The 19111-nt window shown below is 50.7% G+C and overlaps 1 protein-coding gene across 1 annotated transcript; it reads right to left on the bottom strand.

Annotated features, from left to right (window-relative positions):
• Positions 1-3960: 3960 nt before the first annotated feature.
• On the bottom strand, positions 3961-7298 carry INAFM2 (InaF motif containing 2). The gene has a single exon (XM_060098293.1). It carries the CDS (start codon positions 6722-6724, stop codon positions 6260-6262), a length of 465 nt encoding a protein of 154 aa, XP_059954276.1. The 5' UTR covers positions 6725-7298; the 3' UTR covers positions 3961-6259.
• Positions 7299-19111: the final 11813 nt, after the last annotated feature.

Raw genomic sequence — 19111 nt, 5'->3', positions numbered from 1 at the left:
CCAGACCGGGGCACGAACCCGTATCCCCTGCATCGGCAGGCGGACTCTTAACCACTTGCGCCACCAGGGAGGCCCCTGCCTCCTTTTTAAAAAAATTTTTTTGCGGGCCTCTCACTGTTGTGGCCTCTCCCGTTGTGGAGCACAGGCTCCGGACGCGCAGGCCCAGCGGCCACGGCTCACGGGCCCAGCCGCTCCGCGGCATGTGGGATCTTCCCAGACCGGGGCACGAACCCGTGTCCCCTGCATCGGCAGGCAGACTCTCAACCACTGCGCCACCAGGGAAACCCCTGCCTCCTTCTTAACAAGCTCTCCAGGACAAGCTCTCCTGCAACCTTCAAGAATAACCAGCAATGGGGCTTCCCTGGTGGCGCAGTGGTTGAGAGTCCGCCTGCCGATGCAGGGGACACGGGTTCGTGCCCCGGTCCGGGAGGATCCCACATGCCGCGGAGCGGCTGGGCCCGTGAGCCGTGGCTGCTGGGCCTGCGCGTCCGGAGCCTGTGCTCCACAACGGGAGAGGCCACAACAGTGAGAGGCCTGTGTACCGAAAAAAAAAAATAAAAGGAATAACCAACAATGAAGGCTTTTTCCCTTTTAAAACTCTAGGGACACAGTGTTTCCTCTTTCCTCAGCAGGGCAGCTGGCTTCAACCAAAAAAGAGGGTCAAAAGTCACCTTTGGATAACCATCTGTTCAAACAGTAATACCCTAACCCCAAGTTACTGAATCAGAGGGAGAGGTTGGGCCAGTGCTTCTCACATTCCAGCGTGCATCCGAAACACCCGCAAGGCTGGTTAACACAGTGTGGAGCTCCTCCTCCTGAATTTCTCATTCGATCGGTATGGGATGGGGCCTCAGACATGGCATTTCTAACAAGTTCCCAGGTGATGCTGATGCTGATGGTCTGGACACTGGTGTAATGTTTACTCCCTGCCCCTTCACATTTCTTTCCATGCATCATTTTTGCCCCAAGGGACAGTCCCTCCCGTGAAAATATATTAATTATCTCATGTGAATATACTGTACTTTTATTCCCAAGATCTCGAAGCCCTGTCACACCTATTAGCTCCATTTGCTCTCATGAATTCCCATTTGGTTAGGAGGAAAGAGAGAGGTCAAGGGCGATAACCCATGCCATCGTTGAGTCCGTAGGCTGCCTGTCTTCCAGTTCAGGGGTCCCTCCCAAGAGCACACTGCCTCCCCAACCCAGATCCTCATGATATGTGAGCTGCCTACAGCTCAGAGACTGGCTGCTATGACCCAGCACTGCCCAGACTTCTAGCAGGGAGCTGAAGGGACAGGTGGCCTCCAGGACAAGGTGGGAGGAGACCTCAACTCATCCTCTGAACATGGAGTTAGCAGAGAGAGGTAGAGGTAAAAGGAAATCCTTGGTAACCAGGAACTGCTTTTTTGGACAAGTTGGTTTGGGGACTTTTGAGGCTCACTTCGTACACTGTAGGCAATAAATAAATAGTTCTTGAAATAATGGTAGTGGTTTATGGAAAATGTTCTAAGGAAAGTTAGAATCTTACTGCTGATTAACTGATGAGTTATTGTAAAAACAGATTACTGAAGTTAAGGAAACAGGAAAGTAACAAGGGTCCCAAGGAGCAGCTTAACAAATGTTTGTAGAATGGAATGCGGCACAGGGAAGCTGGTTTGGCTCTGGTGCTCCTTACCGACCAGGTGGCTCAAGGCCACTGTGTGCCACTGGGAGCCACGGCTGTTTCTGCGCTTAGGACAGACAGACAGCCTGGTAGAGTCTGGGAGTGTGGTTAAAAAAAAGATTTCATCTTTGTATTTTTAAATTAGCTACTGGAGGGAACAAAGAGCATAACACAGGTTTTCTGGCAGCAGAAACCTACATGTTATGTCAGCAAGTAAAACAGATGCGACCCAAAAACTGTTGATAAAGCAGATATTTTTATAGCTCAAATTGGCCACAGGGCCAGGACAAAGGAGACAATGAATGGGTTACATATTCTCTGTTGCCTCCTTGAAGCACCACATGGAATACAGCTGTGGACTCCTGGCACCTGGCAAGAACAGGCAGGCCAAGCCCAAGCCCCTCAACCTGGCAGTGAAGAAACCGCGGCCAGAACGGCCAGTGCAGCTGTGATCTAGCAATTCACTTCCCTGAACCAAGATTCTCGGCTGTGGATACACAAGTGGATCATGACAGTGACACCACGATGACTCTAGGGCCAATGCTATCCAACGCAGTGATCAACCAGGTGATCAACAGTGCCAGGCACTGAGCTTAGTGCTGGTCCTCTGAAACGAGCGAGGCCACTGTGGTCCCTCCCTCCACCGAGGGAGAACAACAAAATGTACAGCTGTGGCCCTTTTGTTACTGCACTGCAATTCCAGAAATACCACCATTCTCTGCAGACAGGAAGGGGAGGGCAATTATTATCCCTTTTAAATAGCTGTGGTAGCCCTAAAGCTCGGGACCTGACCTTTCAGTTCCCCTTAAAGAAACATGTAGAAACAAGTAGATGCTCTCCACTCAGCATTTCAAAACAGGATATAAATACTCAACGAAAGAACACACTATCTTAGGATTCCCTAGTGAAAACCAAAAAACAAGGTAGACAGAAAAAATTCCAAAGCTGTGGTATCATATGTGTAGAAATCTCGAGCTGTTCGGAAGAAAAATATGTCTTATGCCGGAAACTTCAGAGAAACACTTCCTCAGCACAGTGGGGGAAAGAAATGATACCCACACAAGCCCGGTCTAAATGGCTTAGCAAACTCCTCACCCCTCACCCTCCAGAGCTACGCTTTCAAAAGAGGATTATTTCATCAAATGCAGGCTGTCGAGAAATAAACGCACACGGTCACTTCTAACATAAACACCTAGAAATGATCCAGGTAGTCCCAGTGCAAAGCAGTTAAAGGAAAATAATCCCCCTTTGCCCAGACCTCTCCTTCCCAGATCAAAACCTGATGGACAATTTTGCAGCTAATTTCTAACCCTTGAAAATAAAGCTATTCCAACCGCTGCTCCCTGCCACCAGGCCCTGTTCTGGTGGAACAGTGACCTTCGCATTGGCCAACAGGCTCCTGCTGCACACACTGCTGTATGTGCCCAACGTGTGAAGCCGTGTGCAATTGCAGAAGCCACATGTCCCCGTCTACAGAAAGGAGGGGCTGGCTTGAAGAACTTTGGAAACTCACTCCCCTTCTGCTCTGCCTTACCAAGCCCTCTCACAGAAAGCCATTGTGTAGGCTCAAGAGGGAAATAAAAGAAGGGTGGACTTTTTCCATGCTCCCCTGCGGACCACAAGGTGATGGAAAAGCACAGCAGCCACCCCCCAACAGCTCCGGAGAAGTACAGGCCTCAGGGGGCCCCACCGACACTGGCTTCTCCCTCGGGTTCGCACTGGGCAACATTGTCTAATAATGAGCTGAGCTCAATTGCTTGCTGTGTATTTTGCAGCACAACTAATCCCTCATATTTGTGCTTTCCACCCACATGTCTTTTATTGTTTGCTCTAGGGAAGAAAAAGCCTCACCTCTGAAGCAACCTACACCTTCTCTCTGCCCTGTGGCTCTCTCACCTCCTCCACTGTAGACAAAGCTCTGTCCAACCACTGCAGACACATCCATTTGTCTCCCCCAGTATTAGCACTTCTTGAGCTTTCTGGGGGCCAGTGGTTTAAAGGCGAGAACAGCGGTGCTATCAGGCGGCTGACCCTCACTTCAGCTCAGCTCTCAGCCAGCTCAATGTTTATAATAATTCTCAATTTCGTGCTTACTGGTCCCTCAGCTCCCTCAGCTGGGCAGCTGCTCAGAGTCCTTTAAAGGCAGAACTTTCCCCAACAATTTTAGGGTTGGCAAAAGGTAGCTGTTCTTCCAACCCTGTGATTGCTTCCCGACTAAGACGGATTCCTGCCATCCTTCATTTTGGTCAAACCATCAGGCACAGAGAACATTAGAGCAATTGCTTTTTCCTCTTACACCTTATTCATTACCACCCGTCACCACACCTCAGACTGTCACCTCTACTCCGTCCCCAAGAAGCATGAAGAGAGAAATGATCGACTTACACAGGCTGACAGAGAGTTCTTAGAATGTATTTTTGTTCACCTGAAAAATAAAACTTTTAAAAAATATACAGGACTTTTTGAGTACAGGTATATCTTAAATGGCTGAATTATAAATAATGTCTCTGGTCACACTCACAGCTAGAGCTGGAGCTAATGTCCCAATTCCAGTGAAGGCGTTAGAGTCAGGAGACCAGCAGCTGGACCCACGAGTGGTTTCTCTAGACTCTGATCCATCCCAAAGTGGATTAAACAGTCCAGAATGCAGGGGTCAGGATGGGGACAGGGGATTGGACTCCCAGATGTTCTCTTGCAAGTTCAAAGGATTCTTGGAATAAGAGATCGATTTACAAATTATTAAAATATAGGACTAAAAATTCACACAGTAAATATAAATTACAGGCTATTATTTAAGTTATAAAGTGGCATTTTATGTTTCTTCCCCCAGGCCCTCACCAAAAATTTAAAAAGGCCTCAGGGCTTCCTAATGACCGAAGTGCTCAGAAATCTTCAACCAATACACCTTGGGGGTGCAAGCAGCCTGCCCCTAGGCTATGATAGCTCAACTGCTATTATCTTGCCCACACCAGGACATGGATTAAAGCAAGGCTGTTGTCCTGTAAACTTGGGTCAGAGCTAACTGGAGTGTAAGTCAGAAAACTGGAGAGACAAATTGTTTCAGGACTCAGGTGGACAAGTTGTTGTTGTCATTGTTTTAAAGTGCCTCATTTCCCAAAAAGGAAACACGAAGGGGTTTGATATCTTGTCACTACCCACACTCAACTGCCTAAAAACAAGTGGCGGAAGGAAACGGAATCCAAATTGAGGATGTATAATTCTTGCTGCCCCAGAGCTAGCTCTACATATGTCATTTCACTCGATGTTTCTCATCTCAATAAAAGTATAGGCTGCATATAAGTAGAGCTTATCAGGAGAGGTAAATACAAGCCAATTTAACCTTCCTACGGCTGGTCTATTATCTGGCTATCCAAACACAATCCTGAGGTTGAAGCCCACCTTTCGGCCTTTTGCGTTCCACAGTACAATTCATAACCAGAGGGTGTGCTCAAAGCTCTGGTTTCACAACAGATTTCGTCCTAATCACAGGGCTACACTGTCACTACAGGCTCAGGGAAGAGGGAAGGTGAAGGTGATTACTGAAACGAGACCAGATCTTGAAGAGCAGGAAAAAAAAAAAGATAAAACACTTGTGAGCCACTCTACTTACAAAAGCTTGCTCTTCCTAAAAGAACTCTGTGAGAAGGCCAAGGGGTGAAGCACAGAGGCATTGCTTTTTCCCTTCCTTCTTCCCTGGCCCATATCCAGATACTTAGGGCTGAAACAGAAAGCCTCTTAGGTGGGGGCACTAAGGTGGGAAGAGGAGGGCAGGGGATCAGTACATTCCCCACCCTCCCTGAACTGCTTCTACTTCTCCAAAGGTTTTCCATTGTCCTTTCAACAAGTTTAAGAATGATTATACTTTTGTCTTCTCTAACCCTATCATGTCATAAATCTATCTTTCTGAAACAGGAGGGGGAAAAGGGGAAAGAGTGGGTAATGAAAAAAGTGTTTGTGCCCTTTTGGCTAGCTGCACTTTGGGGGCCAGCAAATAGCCCTTGCTTAGCCCCATCCATCAGTCAGTAGCTACCCAGGGTGTGGGAGGATACATGTAGTTATATGTAATTATAGTTTCTAGTGCATATGTCAACAACTATATACAGGGATCTATAAATTAAATGCATCTGTGGCCACTGCAACTAGGTTGACGTACCTGAGCTCCACTACTTTTGGTGCCCTCCTCCTTGCGAGAGCTTCGGCTTATTAAAGAAGAGCCCCTACAGCTCCCTCCTTCCCCTGAGTCTTGGGGGAAAGCCCGAGTCACCCCTCCACGTAAGATACCGAAGAGCCAGCGGCGCAGAAGGGTTCGGTGCTGGGATCTCCCCACCCTTCCCCCCATCCCCCTTATGGCTCAGGGCCCTGGCGCAGCACGGTCCTAGGAAGACAAAACCCCGAACCCCCGGAGAATCGTGGTCCCTTGGCTGAAGATCCAACTTCAGGCCCCTCGTCCCTGCGGCGAACGCGCGATCGTCGGGGGAAGGGAGGCGTTCACTCCCGTGGGGGTCACTCCCGCGGGCTCCCCGCCCGGTCCTGCTGCAAAGTCCTGCCTCCGGGCTTGGGGAGGATGGTTTCCGGCCACCCCTGGCACGGAGGGGTTCAACGACTCCCGGGCGCCGCCGCCGCTTCCTTCTCGTCCTCTTCGGCCCCCTGCGGCTGCTCCAGCGGCCCGGCCAGGGGGCTGTCGGCAGAAGGCTCAGGAGACATGGGCCGCGCCGCCTGCAGCGGGGGCGCGGCGCGCGGCGCCTCGCGGCGGGACGACCCCGTGGTGTTGGGCCCCGCCGCAGCCGCCGCCCCTGAAGTCCCGGACGGGCCGGTGGCGTTGGAGCCGCCGGGGGGCGGGCCGGCGGCTCCTCCCGAGGTCCCGGCGCCCACCGGCTGCCAGATGAGGCTGTAGTAGACGGCGAGCACGATGGCGGCCAGCGACACGGAGAGCACATAAGCGAACACGGTGGCGAGTCGGACCCACTTCTTGTTGGTCTTGGCCGCCATCTTCGCCTTCTTGTCCCCGGTGTAGGTGGCCGGCTTGCCCCGCTCGGCCGGGGCCGCGTCGCGCTCCTTCATGGGAGGGCCCCGGCCTTTGCCCCGGTGCTCCACGGCCCCGGCTGGAGGGGGCCTGGCGGCCTGCAAGGACTGGGCAAGGGGCGGCCCGGTGCCCTCGGTTCCCGGCCACTCGGCTCTCCGCCGCCGCTCCTCACGCCGCCAGCCCGCAGCCCGCCACCGCGTCGCTGCAGCCGCCGCCGGGGCCTGGACCAGTCACCGCCGCCAGCGCCGCCGCCGCCGCCGGCCCGTCAGCTGCTTCCCGGCCGCCGCCACAGCCACAGCCGCCACAGTCGCCCGGCTCCGAGTCCCCATCCGCCGCCGCCGCCGCCTGCCCGGCCGCCGGCCGCCCGGTCTCCAGTGGCCGCGCGGACAGCGCTCTCTTCTCCTGCCCGGTTCCCCCGCCTCTCGCGCCGGCAACAAGGGGCGGGAGAGGGCGCTGCTGGGGGCTGCCTCTTAAAAGGGCGACGGCGGGGTCCGGAAGTACCGCACGGGGAGGCGGGCTGCAGGCGGGCGCCGCGAGCCCCGCCGGGACGCCCCGTTAAGAGACAGTTAACGGAGGCTGGCTCTTAAAAGGGCAACGTCGCCGCAGCCCCGTACGGGCTGGCGCGGCGACGGTGGGAGCCCGGGGCGCTTCTTTAAAAGGGGAACGGCGTCGTTTGGGGCGGAGTGGTGAACTGGAATGGGGGCGGGGAGGGGCGGTCGGAGCGCAGAGCTGTCAACTCTGGCGCCTCCCCTCTGTGTCCAGACTGTCCGAAGTGACAGGTGGTATAGCAGCAACGGCTTCCGCTCCCAGGCCCCAGGCCTCAGTTTACCCCCAGAAGTGGGGGTGATTTCACGTTGGTGCTCTCGACTCGCGCCCCGTTCCACGTACCCGCCGGGCGAGGCTTTCAGACCCCTTTACACCTAGCGAGTCTGGACCATGTCGTCTGGCGTAGGCAGCCAAGGAAGCTGGAGCGTGCACTGTGGTTACAGGTGGTCGCGCCCTTTCCCAGCCCTCACCCCCCACCCGCCGCCGGATCCCGCCTGGGCTTCAGGGCTCTCCCTATTCTCTGTCCTCGGAGATCCCCGAGTCGGCGGCCCAGACCTTCCACAGCTTTCGGGACAGTACAAGTGCTGAGCTGTTTCTCCTCCCACCTTAGTCCTGAAGTTTGCAACAGGTCCCAGGTCCCGCTTTGGGGGGATTCCGACTCCCGGGTTTGGGCTTGATTCATGGACTCAAGAGGCTGCCCTGAACCGGTGGAGCGGTTTACAGTACAGGGCTTTTGCCTTCTCTGATCCTCTCCAGGTCTCAGAGCCTGGGAGGCTGTTGCTCTGCCATCCTTCCCAAGTGAGGCTTGTCATCCCTCGTTGAGGTGCTGACGAACCCCTCCAAGCTCGGACTCTCAGTAGCCGCTTACCCTGTGCCTTCCCCCTCCTTCAGCCCTCCTCTCTTTTGGCTTCTCTCCTCCCCATTCCCTGTCTATGAGGTTTTCTAGAATTTCTGGTTCTCTCCTCCTTGAGTTCTACTTCCTGTGTTCCCACAGCTAGGTGTGTGGACCTCCTGGGTATCTCAGTGGGTGTGGGAGACTGCCTTGGCGGGGGGTGGGGAGAGAACCCAATTAGGTCGGTCCTAATTGGGTTCTGTGGGCGAACCACCCCTCCTGACTCCTGGCTTCAGACTCTGTGGGGCTGGATCATCTCTGCCTTTTCCATTTCCCCTCTTCCACAGGAACCCTTAGCTTCCAGACACCATGCCCCCTGATGAAGAAGCCCCACCCCAGCACTGCTGCCCTGCCTCCCCCACTGCACAGAAGTCAAGTGGCTACCAGAGCTGAGTGTGTTGATCAGGGCTGGAACTCCAAGCCCATAGCCCAGCCCCTGACTCCTGAAGCTCAGGTGCGAGTCTGCCACTAGCAATGGCCAACTGGATGCTTATTTCAAGAACAGGCTGCCTTTTTACTTTCTGAGAGATTTTAAGGACATTGAAAGTTTGGAGTGCTTATTGCCTTCTGCAGGCTGATGGGGAAAAGACAACCACTTCTTCCCCAGCCTGCTGCCAGGGTGGCCAGAGCCCGTCTAGCAGGGCGACCTGTTAAGCCAAAATCCCTGAATTGCCTCTGGATGTTGAACTCTCTCTCCACCTTACTCTCTGGCCTTCCTGGCAGGACCGATCATACCAGCTGTACCAAGGTGAATTATTCTTAAAAGATTCCAGGTGAGGCCAACCCAAAGCCTCCTTCCATCTGCTTCCTTGAATGCACTCTGAATTTCTTCTGTTGCAAATTAAACTTCTTTCTTCTTGCTTGGCTCCCAGCGGAGTAGGAAAACAGCCTGTCACTTTTTTCCACACTGAAGAATAGATATACTTGAAGCCCCTATTCAATTCCTCTCACCCTATTCTTCTCCAAACTAAACAGTGCCAGATTCTTTAACCTGTCATCAATAAGCCGTATTTATTATCTGGATTTACATAGTGTCTTTTACCCTAGGAACTCAAAATGCTTTCAGATATAATTGAGGCTGATCTCCCTGGTGCCTGAGCCATTAAGAAACCATTAGTGTATTCCTATTGCAGGCAACTAAACGGCCCCCTGGTGGCCTGAAAGTGAATATGCTTCTCTAAGTGCCTCTCCTGGACTAAGGGTAGGCAGAATCAGAGCAGAGAATCAAGGCAGCTTGGGGATAGAATGGGCCCAAAAGGTCCTCTTTTGTAAAAACCCTCATGGACCCTAGAACCTTCCCCACAGCATCCCTATGGAGCACTCTCCAGCATTAGCTAAAAGACCCTCCATGTTGGTGTACGTTATTGTCTGCTCCCTAAGGCAGCCCTTTCAGGCTTCGGAAAGTTCTGACCAATTGTAACAGCAGCAGTTCTGACCAATTGTAACAGCATCCACACCTTTATTATGTGCTAGGCACCATGCTAAGCACTTACATTCCTTGTCTCATTTGTCTTACAACAATCTATCAGGTAGTTACTATTTATCTTCATTTTAGAGATGAAGAAATTGCCTCAAAAAAGTTCAGTAACTTCCCCAAGGTCACATAGCTAGATAGAATTCAAACCTGAGTCTTTCTGACTCTAGAGCATTAGATACCGATCCCTGTTCCACTCTGCCTCACTGGCAGAGCTGAACTTTGCCTCTGTAGTGGATATTGGGAGTACCACGCACATCACCCTCAGGATGGAGGCGCTCATTCCTCCAGCTGCTAGGAATGTTGGCTACTGATGGCTCCCAGCTGCCACTGTCCCTGGGAATTGCCCTCAGGCACCAAAGGAAGCTGTATCTCTCTCTTGGCCTACAAGACCAATAAATAGGGCCAAGCTGCAACAAAACCCAGCCAGAGATGTGCAGGGTTCCTGCTAGGGAAGGAGGAGGGCTCTATCCCCAAGGAGCTGCGGAAGTAGCCAGCATGGACTGGCAGGAGCAGGAGAGGATGTATTGGCTGGATCGAGGGGGAGGTGAATACTAAGTTGAATGAGGGGGAGTTTATTGATATGGGAACACTCTCCCATGAAACAGAATTTAACATCCTGACAAGGATCCTGGGAGACAGGCTCACCAAGTGAAATGGAAATGCCAGAAGTATCATGGCAGAAGATGGAAGAAGGGTTCAAAAAGCTCAGAGAAGTGGGCATGCTCTACTGGGTATTCTATGTAAGATCAGAAACCCACTTAAGTTCTGCAGGAGGGCCCAGAGGATACTCTGGTTATCAAAGCAAAGAGGAGTGCACTGGTGAGAAGCTGACTTTTGGCTGTCCTACGCAGGCCAGGGCTGACAGCAAGAGGCCAAAACAGAACCGGCTCCCTAATAGCAATGGGGATGTTAGGACTGCGAAATGATAGAAGCCAGAGATTGGCACACTATTGTAATAAGCAGCAAGTCGCAGTGTCAGTTCAGGAGGGGGCTGGTCCTGACAATAGAGCTATGCAGATGGTTAAAAGTTCGTAGCACCTCTGGGGCAAATTAGTGCGAAGAGTGTCTTTTTTTTCACATTTTTGCAAGTCACTTAAATGTGGCTTTATAGACAACAGCTGGATTCTCATATCTGCTTTGGTTGGCAATATGTTGTTTTGCTTAAAATACGTGACGGGGGCTTCCTTGGTGGCGCGGTGGTTGAGAGTCTGCCTACCGATGCAGAGGACATGGGTTCGTGCCCCCGTCTGGGAGGATCCCACATGCCATGGGGCGGCTGGGCTCGTGAGCCATGGCCACTGAGCCTGCGCGTCTGGAGCCTGTGCTCCGCAACGGGAGAGGCCACAGCAGTGAGAGGCCCGCGTACCGCAAAGAAAAAAGAAAATTAAAAACAATATATGTGAAGAAAATCCAGCCTCACGAATATATGTATTAACAGTTGGAAAAGAGAGGAGCATTTTAATAGACTTTTCAGCTAATTGTGGGCATTTTCCTTTGATACTACACCAAAACTCAACAAGTAGTATTTTCTTAAATGGTAGTTGTAATGTAGAATATGAAACTATGTCAGTGAACTTTTTGTACTCAATCATATTAAAGTCTATTGGTCTACCTTGCATTCTGAACGGCTCTTCTACCTATGCATGATTTTGTAACATCCTTTGGTCATTTGGAAAATATTGGTTCATTGAATTATACAGATCTTTCAAATATTGATACAATTCATTATACAGTACTAAAAATCATATTTGTTAGTATCATCAGAAAAAGTTTTAAGGGCCTCCCTGGTGGCGCAAGTGGTTGAGAGTCCGCCTGCCGATGCAGGGGATACGGGTTCGTGCCCCGGTCTGGGAGGATCCCATATGCCGCGGAGCGGCTTGGCCCGTGAGCCATGGCCGCTGAGCCTGCGCGTCGGAGCCTGCGCGTCCAGAGCCTGTGCTCCGCAACGGGGGAGGCCACAACAGTGAGAGGCCCGCATACCGAAAAAAAAAAAAAACAAAAACAAAAAAAAAAAAAAGAAAAAGTTTTAAGTATTGGGAATCTGTCAAGTTCATGATAGTGCATACAAGTTTCCTAAAATTCTAATTTTCATTTGAAAGCTCAAATTGTATCATTGGCAAAAAATACTATCAGTTGCTTTCCTCAAAGTCACAGGCCTACTTGGTTTGAATCTGAGAAAATATCTGCCAGATAACCAAGTCTGGATGACCATAGTTTACCTGTCAGTTATTTTGTCGAGTGAAAATGGTGTTCTATGAAAAAAAATGGCTAGTTTAGCTCATACTCAATTGCACAATTGCTTTTTCTTGAGAGAACTATTATATTTCTGGGTGCAGTATGGTACTTTCTATTTAATTACAGAGAATATTAAAAAGACATGTTTTTAAGGGTTATGATTTAATAAAATTTAACAAATTTTATTGCTTCATTAAGGACATTCTTAAGTGAAACTGATGCTTTTCTTCCCTTCCTCCCTCCCTCCCTTTCTTCCTTCCTTCCTACCTTCCTGCCTTCCTTCCTTCCCCTTTCCTCCCTCCCTCCGTCCTGTCTTTCTTTTTTTTCTTTTTCCTTCCTTCTTTTTTTACAATGAACTACCAGAACAGTTTAGTGCCACTGCCTTGGTTTGATAAGGTGCCAGAAATTTTATCCAACATTGTGTTTGCACCATCAGTGCAAATGTCAACACAGTTTAAAAGGTATATAATGTCTTAGTATTATTATGCAAATATTTTGACCTTGTGAAATACCTGAAATGGTCTCAGGAACCCCCAGCCATCTGCAGACCACACACAGAATTGCTGAGCTGTACAATGAAAAGAAATCAGGAATGAAAGATCAGGAGTTTGGTGACAGTTGTTCCAATAAAAAGTCACGATACCTTGTCTGGTTTCCAGACCTGACTCAATTTTCAGATCTAGAACCCCCTTTTTTTAAAAAATTTACTTACTTTATTTTTATATATTTTTGGCTGCGTTGGGTCTTTATTGCTGTGCATGGGCTTTCTCTAGTTGCAGCGAGCGGGGGCTACTCTTCATTACAGTGTGCTGGCTTCTCATTATGGTGGCTTCTCTTGCTGTGGAGCATGGGCTCTAGGCACGTGGGCTTCAGTAGTTGTGGCACGCAGGCTCAGTAGTTGTGGCTCACAGGCTCTAGAGCACAGGCTCAGTAGTTGTGGTGCACGGGCTTAGTTGCTCCGCGGCATGTGGGATCTTCCCGGACCAGGGCTCAAACCCGTGTCCCCTGCACTGGCAGGTGGCAGATCCAGAACTCTTTGACTGAAGGAGAGGTTGGGTCTCCAGGAGGAAGGCTTCCATAATACTATGGCAGTACAGTAATGATTTTCTGCTCCTTCCCCAAAGGGACCTATGGCCATTTACTTGGGTAACTGTACAGTGGGGAAAGTGGAATAGCCAAACATTTTAAGGTCATGCCGTGTCTGAGTTGACACCGATATCTGGAGACCCGAATCATCATCATGGCTGCCTGGTAGAGTGGCCCTACATAAAAGTATGTACAGGCTCATGGGCTGTAGAAAACGGCTTGATGAGTTGGTTAGAGGCCTAGAAAGGGAAACAATGGAAAATTGGGAAGAAGAAGAGGCACGTGAATGTATCTATGGGAGTTGACACAAAGTGTGAAGATCTATACATTGCATGTTAATGTCCACCCGAGAGCATCCACCATGGAGGAGAGGCTAAATAGCCAAGTAGATAGAATGACTTGGCTAGTTGACATTAGCCAGCCTCTGTCATCTACCACTTGTGCTGGCCCAACTGGCACATGGAAAAGTGGTCATGTTGCCATAGATGGAGGCTACACATAGGCATATAGTGTATGACGGCAGGCGTGCACCCAGCAGAATGGGCTCCCACTCACCAAGGCTGGCCTTTTTATTGTTGCTGCCAAATCTCCAACCTGCCAACATCTGATGTTACTTGGTAATAAGGTGACTACATTGCACCTGTTCTAATTGGGAAGGCTTGATGATTCATCTTGACTTGAATCAGCATGTGTTCTGGATGGCTTTTCTTTCCTGCTAAAGGCCTCAACCAGCACCACTCTCTGAGAGCTTAAAGAGTGTCTGATTCACAGATATGGGATCTCACATAACATTACATCAGACCAAAAGTCCCACTTTACAGCAAAATGGGCACATGGTTGTAGAATCTTCTGGGCCCATCACATTCATCGCTATCCACTGGTGAATAGAGTTGATAGAGTGAAAGAAAAGCCTTTCAAAGGTGCAGCTGAAGCACTGTTTTAGAGATGATGGGACGCCATGCTCCAGGATGAAGTATGTACCCTATTCAATAACTATAATATGGTGCTATGGACCAACAGGTAGAATATAAAAGCCTAATAAACAAGGGGTTGAAGTAGGAATAACCCCACTCACCATCACTCCCAGTGATTCTTTGGGGGGAATTCGTGGTTCCTATTCCTACAGTTCTAGGACCTCTGGGTTTAGAGAATCTAGTTCCCAGAGGTAGAACACTTCCACGAGGGCACACAGAAAAAGAATCCCATCAATTTTAAGTGTGGCTGCTTCCTGCCTTTTAGGTTCCTTGTACCAAGACACCAGCAGGCAAAAAAAAAAAAAAAAAAAAAAAAAAGAGTCGCTTCCTGCCAGGGGTACTTGACCCTGATCCTTGGGAAGAGATAGGGCTGCTGCTATATAATGGGGTCAGGGAAGAAGATGTTTGGCACCCAGGCGACCCTCTAGGGTGTCTCTTGGTACTCCCTTGCCCAATTTTGGTAGTAAGTGGACGATTCAGCAGCATGGTTTGAAAAGGGCATGGTGGTTAGGAGCTCAGACTCCTTGGGGAATGAGGATCTGAGTCACCCCACCAGGTAAGCTACCTAGACCAGGAGAGGTACAAGCTGAAGGTAAAGAGAATCTAGAATGGGTAATGGAGGGATGCTGAATATCAGTGTGACACCAAGACAAGCTTCAGTAGTGAGTGCTAAGTTCAACCTACTTACCTTCCTATAAGTTTCTCAGAGGAAACAATCACTAGAATTCTGGAGGGGCTATTCCCAGGCAGAGGGTGCTTACCATATGATGCAAAGAGTTCCAGGCTGTGCAAAGGGGGTACTGTCATGGTTGCTATGGTGCACTACCCAGATCCTGCCTCTGGGACCAAGAAGCTTATCCCCAAGTTGCTAGGAGTGTTGTCTGCTGAGTGCTCACAGCTGAGTCTCTCCCTGGGCATTTCCGTCAGCTGCCAAAGGTAGCTGCCTTGACTGACTTCATGAGGGATAATCTGCCTATAGTCAATGTTGCTGGGTCGGGGTGGGGCGTTCAGTCTCAGTTGGGGCAGCTCTGAAGTGTCACCCCAACCCCCGAGCTCCCTGTGGAGGCGTCCTTTGTTGTGACTGCATCCTTGATCAATTTCTTCCTCTGCTCAGTCTTCATTCCTTCACTCCCTCAGATGTGTTGTTTCTGAGAGCACTTCCCAATAAACTTCCTACAAGAAGCAGATCTGTTTCATAATGTTTCATGAGAAACCTGACCTAAGACAGTCACCTCAGCTACCTAAGATTCCAACCTTTAGGACCCACGTGAACAAGTCTCATCCATTTGAAGGTGGACCACCTGACCACCTTTATGTCCATGTTGTGGTTCCCTCCACCAGCCCTCACAGAATGTCAGGTACATCCTACATCCTGGCCACCTTCCACCAAATGCCCTCCAGCTTGTGCGTTTCCCTGTGATAAAGCCACTGAGACTGAAGTCCCTGAGTGCATTAGATGTGGTCTGACATGCCAAGAATGAGAATGCGACCGACTGTTTCTTGGTTCTAGAGCCCTGGCTGCACATTGGAACCAAGACTGAAGCTCTTTGGAAATCCAAACGCCTCACTTCCTTCCCCTCTCGCCACCCACCCATCCCAGGTCCTGAATCAGTGGGACTGGGAACAGCAAGGAGCATCCAGTGTTACCAGCGCTTCCCAGACGATTCTGATTGCTATCAAGATGGACAGTCACTGGGCTCAGTACTGCACTTTAATTCAGCAGCCTGAGTCTGTCCGTTTTTTTGGCAGCCTTCTCGTTTGACTCATATGAAGCTGGCTGTCAGTGAAAACCCTCAGTTTTATTCACACATGCTTCTGCTAAGCCGCTACTTCCCCACCCTGTCCTTGTACAGTTGGTGCCTTGGAGCTAAGCCCGGATCTCTCAGTTAAGCCCTGTTCATTTTACCTTGTGAGGTTCAGGCCGTTGCTCCAGCAGGTTAGGGAGTTTTGGGATCCTGAGTCTGTCTCTCAACACCTCCCCTATCCTCACTGGCTTCCTGCTATTCACAAAGTTGAGGGGCCGGTTCACTGTGGCTTTGCCCAGGTCCTGATAAACAGATGGACCAGGACGGGGGTAAGGAGAGAAGCAATCAATCAATTCTGAGGGCACTCCTTATGTGCAATGCACCATGCCCACCTGGAGAAGGATGTTGTCTAACTTATTTCCGTCACACTTATGAAAACGGGTCCATTTCACAGACAGACAAACAGAGGCAGAGAAGATGAGTAATGTGTCCAAGAATACCCGGTGGGGGGAAAAGCTGATCCTTTTCCTGCCATCTTCAGCTCTCATCTCTAGGTTTGTCATCTCTCTGAGAAAGTGACAAGGTTGGCCCTTCTGATGGGACAGAGATTTTTAGAGCTGGAAGGAATCTTGGAAATGATCAAAAACTTAACAGATCAGGGAGCTCAGGTAACTTGCCAAGATCTCACAGCTAACCTTTGCTCTGGTTGAGATTAAAATCTAGGTTTCTTGAGGATGGATCCAGTGTTCCCCTAGTTACACCTCCAGGTAAGTTTGATCCAAAATGATACTTCAAAGGGAAACACACATGGGACTGATTCTTTTCCACTTCTAAGTCCAGGCTGGTTCCTTCTATGATTCTAGGAGGGGTTGGCATGAGAGGACAGGCAACGTCTTCCTCCTGGGTTTCTGCAGAGAACTCTTGATCGCCTGTCCTTTTTCCCTAAGGGAGCGGAGCCTCAGCACCTGCTACCCAGCCTTGTCCTTGCCTGCATTCACACTCAGCTCTCAGCATGCAGAGGGTGGCTGGATCTGGAGCCACAGCTGGACATACAGCCGGACTGATGGACACCTCCTGTCACGCCTGCCTCATCAGCTGTGATGGTGTGGAGGTGGTGGGAGGTTGGCGTTTGCCCATGATGTGACTTCACGAGTTCAGGCTGCTTGGGGGACAGCCTGCTTCAGGAGCACCCCTAACTCAGCCTGCCCTGGGAAGGTGGGTCCAGGACCTGATCCACACAAACTGCTGGAAAAAAAACCCCACAAAAAGTCCAAAGAGCAAATCAGTGAAGATAGTTGTGGAAAGAATAGCAATATACACTGAGGAGGAAGTAATAAGAAACTGCTTTTCTCCTGTCAGTGTCTACTAACAAGTAATAATAATAATAATAATAATAATAATAATATTGAGCTCATGTGCAGGCAGGGTATTAAGTACTTTACATCCATTATATTACTTAATTCTTAAAGAGTCCTGTGAGGCATAATTATCCCCATCTTACAGGTAAGAAAGTTGAGGCACAGGACTGTTACAAGATAAACCAGCTAGTAAGTGGCTGGGTTCATAGAGTAGTGAGCCCAGCCTGGCTCCCTGTGCCCGACTAGGAAACAGATCTTCGAGGATGCAACATCTGAGCCAATCTTCATTCCAGAAGTAAACTAGCCACTGGCCCAAGACACTCAACAGGCCTCCGGGCTTCTGAACCCCACTGCTTCATCAGGTAAGTCATGGCATCAGGTAAGAAACCCACCTAATCTGACTCTCGTTTGTCTGGTAACTGGGCCACCCAAAGATCTGAGTTCGACTTCCACCGCTAAATTTCTCTGATGAACAGGTTGAGAAACCAAAAAGCAAGAGGTCCCCACACAAAGCCGCCAAGTGAGCAAGTGACTTCGGGACCTGCCCCCGGGGCTCCAGGCCACCAGTATCTCCCTGGGAGACAGCACGACCTTCTATGGCCCAAAGTTCTCACAGCCTTCTATGTCCCAAAGCTCGGACATGCCAAACTCTCCAGCATACCTATCTTCACAACTGATACAGACCCAGCAGCGACTTCCCTAAGGGTCTGCCTTCGGGGTTCCCAGCCTTTCCCCAGGAGGCACGTGCTCTCCAGTGCGCCCAGCAGGTGGCATCCTCGCCCTTCACCTTCTGCCCTTGGGGGGATGAGATTGGCAGACTGTCTGAGGCGCCCTCTTAGCTCAGCCCAGGAGCCAGTCTCCCAAACTGTGTATCCGTGTGACCTCTCTGATCTTCTCTGTATCCAGTCTACCATTATTTACATAATATTTTTGTCAACTCACATTTAAAAAAACCTAAATGTATTTTTAAAGGAAAAAAATCCCTGTTGGATGAAGGTTTTCCCAGCTCCCTTTGCTGCTTGGATTTCTTGCATTCTGAGGGCTGCTTTGCAGGATGTGGGCAGGCAAGGACAGACGAAGCTACAGTCGGGGGGTCTCAAGAACACGGTCCAGGCAGTGTCATCACTGGGTAAAGATGGGTGAGGCTTTGTTCTGTGGATTCAGAGCCTCAAACTTCAGAGCCGGAGATAGAAAGGGTCAAAGAGTAAAGAGCCCTGAAATCCTTGCCTTCCTTGTGGCGCCCCCAATCCTGTGAAATGAGAGAGCCTCCACCTTCCCCATCCCCATGGCGAGGGAGAGAGAGGGGATTGTCTTTCCAGGCCCAAAGTAGAGAGAAGGCTGCAGGGTGGACCAGAGGGAGGGACTTGGGTACGGGAGCAGGGGCGGCTGCAGGTGACAGGTGCAGGGGCTTTGGGAAGGGACAGGGATTTCCCTCGCAAAATGCATTCAAACAGACAGAGAGGGAACCTGATCCCAGGGAGGGAACTGAAGAGCAGGAGGTACCAGAGGGGCCCCCAGAGGGGTCCAAGGCTGGAGGGATGAGGGAGGAGAGATGAGAGACAGCAGAGCTTAGAGGGAGGGCAGGGCGGCTGAGTCCTGAGGGCACAGGGCAGGGCGGCTGAGTCCTGAGGGCACAGGGCAGGGCGGCTGAGTCCTGAGGGCACAGGGCATGGCAGCATGGAGGATTCCCAAGCTGCTTCCACAGGTTCAGTCAGGCCTTGCTCCAGGATCCACCCTGGTGGTCTTAGAATCATTTTTCCAGGGCTTATTTTTGTGCTAGGAACCCCCTCAGCTCCAACCCCTAGAGGCCCCCATCCTCCTGCCCTGGGCTGGACTGGCCATCAGAGGCAGTTCTAGGGCCTGGCTGAGGGTCCTGTTGTTGTCAGGGTGTGGCACAAATGTCCATGTTGGGACCTGGAACAGAAAACCGGGCCCTGAGAGGGGAAGGAAGTCCGGGGCAGAGCTCCCGGCTCCCCCAGCTGGGTTAAGAAGGGTGATGAGAGCAGATTAGGCAAGAGGAAGTGGGCTGGGCTGGACTGGGCTGGGACTGAGCTCCCGGGCCAGGGCCGGAGCAGAGTTAGGGCCATGAGCCCTGAGCAGCACCGTGAGCTG

This window comes from Mesoplodon densirostris, chromosome 4 (assembly GCF_025265405.1).
Source record: "Mesoplodon densirostris isolate mMesDen1 chromosome 4, mMesDen1 primary haplotype, whole genome shotgun sequence".
Classification (NCBI taxonomy): domain Eukaryota; kingdom Metazoa; phylum Chordata; class Mammalia; order Artiodactyla; family Ziphiidae; genus Mesoplodon; species Mesoplodon densirostris.
The sequence above is the reverse complement of the archived record's forward strand: the minus strand, read 5'-3'. Positions and strand labels throughout refer to the sequence as shown.